This window comes from Halyomorpha halys, unplaced genomic scaffold (genome assembly GCF_000696795.3).
Source record: "Halyomorpha halys isolate HHAL.00 unplaced genomic scaffold, Hhal_1.1 Scaffold513.1, whole genome shotgun sequence".
In the NCBI taxonomy this organism is placed as follows: Eukaryota; Metazoa; Arthropoda; class Insecta; order Hemiptera; family Pentatomidae; genus Halyomorpha; species Halyomorpha halys.
In genome coordinates, this window is record NW_027106342.1 from 316,232 (window position 1) to 319,706 (window position 3,475).

General features: G+C 28.9%; 1 protein-coding gene across 1 annotated transcript in view; it reads left to right on the forward strand.

The window, feature by feature from the left end:
• The window catches only part of insc (inscuteable), a 43,160-nt gene extending 40,035 nt beyond the window's left edge, over positions 1-3,125 (forward strand). The window contains exons 7-9 of the mRNA XM_067044680.1: positions 102-459; positions 600-723; positions 1,755-3,125. Of these exons, the coding sequence (XP_066900781.1) occupies positions 102-459; positions 600-723; positions 1,755-1,886 (614 nt within the window). The 3' untranslated portion in view covers positions 1,887-3,125. The remainder of the gene's footprint in view (positions 1-101; positions 460-599; positions 724-1,754) is intronic.
• Positions 3,126-3,475: the final 350 nt, after the last annotated feature.

A 3,475-nucleotide genomic window follows, 5' to 3' on the forward strand; every position in this document is an offset into this window, starting at 1 on the left:
AATTTGTCTGCAGTAAAATAAGGGATCAAATAGCATTTGTCCAATTTTTTTTTGTTAAGTATCATTTATCCGATTTTTTTAATGAATTTTATCGGTTTCAGGCCTCATCAGTGAGTCACGATCTAGCGAAATGCTGTTACTGTGCGCTGCTGCTCTGGCTAACATTAGCTGCATCGAACCCAAGAGTATATGGCCCCTAGTCTACTGTTCCAGTACCGGTACCCTCCTGAAGGCTGTTAGAATCCTTGGACCCAAAGCCAGCGTTTTTCTTAAGGAACAAGCAGTAACCCTCCTTGCTAACATGTCTGGCGTTAAGGAAGTCTTGCCGCATCTGACGCAGAACAGGGCAGTCCCTGCTTTGCTCTGCTTCCTCCAAGTGTCACTGTCTCCTCTCCAGAGCTCGGGAGAGAAGGAAGCAACCTTCAGGGTCCAGCACAAAGCGGTCATAGCTCTGTCCAGGTGAGTTCTTGATGTATTTTAAAAAAACTTGCGTCGTGATCCTTCTTTTTGTGTTCTCTAAATCATTCCAACTTTTATATATGAGTTTATCTTAGTGCCAACTTTATACTTTATTCTTATTTTTTCCTATAATATTGCAGGCTCTGTAACGACTCTGAAGCAGCGATGCAAGTTGCGGAACTCCAAGGTGTCAGTAGATTAGTTCGTTTATGTAAAGAAGAAAACGAAAGGAACAACAACGACAGTGTTCTTGCCTGTTGCTTGGTAAGCTTGTTTATTTTTATTAATTTTAATTTTATTTATTAAAAATTTTGGTAATTTATAATATCGCCCTTACTGTATTACGAATTTCCTCCAGTTCAAGCACTCTACCATTTCCAGCCCGCGAGATCTCAGCCAATTTTTTTAAACTCCTTTTTATTCCGCAGCACCACCTTCTGCACCTCTGTCCCTCCTAAAATCCGAAATTCCATCTCCTTCATGTACATTTATTTAAATGACCTATAAATATGAGTGAGAATTATTTAACCTAGGGCCGTACGTGTTTCCAAAAAGAAATAATTCACAATTATTTTGCAATGTGCAATTATTAAATACATTATTAACCTTTTAAATAGTACATACCCTTTCTAATCACCCTAAATAGTTCTTTAGTGTTTTTTATCAATGTACTATAATTTCTTTCTTTTTTTATTTATCGTTTAATTGGCTATTTTTTCCCTCAGATATGTATTCTTATAAAATGTAATTATAATATACATTTTCCGTTATTTATTCCTCACTAGATATTTTTTTATCTACTTTCTTTTTATCATTTGTTCTTAAATAAATATAGTTTTCTTAAACACATATAAATAATTATTTTAAGACGTTGATTATTTTCTTAATGAATGATTTTTTTTTTCTCTTCATTTTAGTAACGTTGTATTGTACAAAAATTATTTTAGTTTTATTTTTTATATGATAATTATTTTTTTTTTCTAAAAAGGCTTTTAGCTTAATTAATTTATTTTTTTGTAATTTTTATTGCTATTAAGGCACACTATCCCAGAATAAAATTTTACTATAAAATGTTCTGATGTGCTCAATTTGGTTTTGACAGGATTCAGCAGAAGGTTTTTTTATTAAAAATTATTAGGGATTTCCAGAATGAATTATGAAGCCTTTGGATTGTTTATTTTAACATAAAATATTCTATACTAACTTTAAAAATATGGAAATTTACTTTTAGCAAAGTATGATTATTTTAAATTTTATTGATTTAGTATTATTAATTTTATTTTTTTATTATCAAGGTCACACTGAGGAAAATAACGAAGCACTGTGGCTTAGACGCTGTTAAGAGCCTGAATGCAAGTGAGCTCGTTGAACCTGAATTGTTCGAATCAATCCTGCTCTATTCATCAAAGTACTTCGAGTCGAAATGATGCCCAGTGTATTCAAGGGGTCATGAAGAAATCCATTCTAGTTCTCTGATATCAGTAAATTTGTTATTACGATTGTAAAACAGATAGCTTCTAGTAGAATGAACGACATTAATAGAAAAACATAACTAGTTTATAAAAATTAAATAATTCGTGTTACATTTATCCGCGAAATATATAATATCAACGAGTTTTATCAGTATACACTAAGTCATCCACAAAAAAAAAATATTTTTTCATCTTATTCAAGACATTTGATATGGATCGACGACTTATAAAACTGTATTTTAATATATGTTTTCTGTTGATTGAATAAAAAAAATCTAAACTTAATTATACTATAGTCCATATAAATACAGCTTAACAGGGATTTTGAAACCTTTAAAATCGATACATTATTATACATATTAATTTCTAAATTACTCTCTCAATTTATATTAGAATTTAATATATTGGTCATTAGTAACTATACAAAATAAAATAAAAACTTTTTATATCTTTTAAAAATTTTACTTCTTGGCGTGTTTTAAACCAAGTAACACATTTATTAATACAATATTTTATTATCAGTGTTTAAAAAAACAAACAAAAAAACTTAACATTAGATTATAATTGATTGAAGGTCTAATAGTCAACAATTACATAATGAAAAGTAATTCATTTGTGATTGTTGTTTTTTTAGATTTTATGTAATATTTTGTATTGGTTAATTTGGGAAAAAATATCATTTTATCAAACTGACACAAAAGAAGAAATTTTTCAAAAACTTATATTTGCTTAAATGTTTATTCTAAAAAAAAATAAAACATTTAAAAGTTACCTTTAATAACGTTGCATTTTCTTTTAAGTCTCTATTTATAGACATGCCATGCCTCAATACAAATAACTTATCCTATACCATGAAAGACATTTCTCAGTTTAGGCTTTAATTTCTAGGCTATAATGTATAGGCTTTAAGGTCTATACAAGTTTTTTAAAAAATCACAACTAGGAATTTTCAATGTTAATATGTATTTTAAATAAACAAATATCAGGATTTTTATGATTACCTATATACTTTATAAATTGGAATTAATTGTGATATAGTTGTACATAGATATTTTATTAGTGTACAAGTGGATAATTATATATTATGTGCCATAATGCCAACACTTGTATTTATGTTGATTATTAATTATAGTAATATGTTATTATGCTATATGAAAAAGTTTAAAATTGAATAAATATATCGTTTGATTTTCATTTAATTTTGTATTTGTCCTCCTTAAAAAGTGTTAATTAAAACCCAAAAGAATAATGTGTGGTTTATGTATAGATAAAATTATTCCATCAGGTTGTTATTTGAAGATTCTCATCTAAAATTTTTGTCTCATAAATAGCAGTTCTTTGCCAATCTAAAGCACAAAACTGAATCATTATTTATGATTTCAGTTAATTTTAATAGGGAGATACAGGGAAAGAGGATAATACCATCTAATTTTATAATGTATGAGGATTTGCCGAGGTGGGTTCGTTTCTTGACAAGGGTTCGTTTCTTCAAGGAAGGTGACGACCATTATATCTCGGAGGATGGTAACTTCGTCCTACCGGGT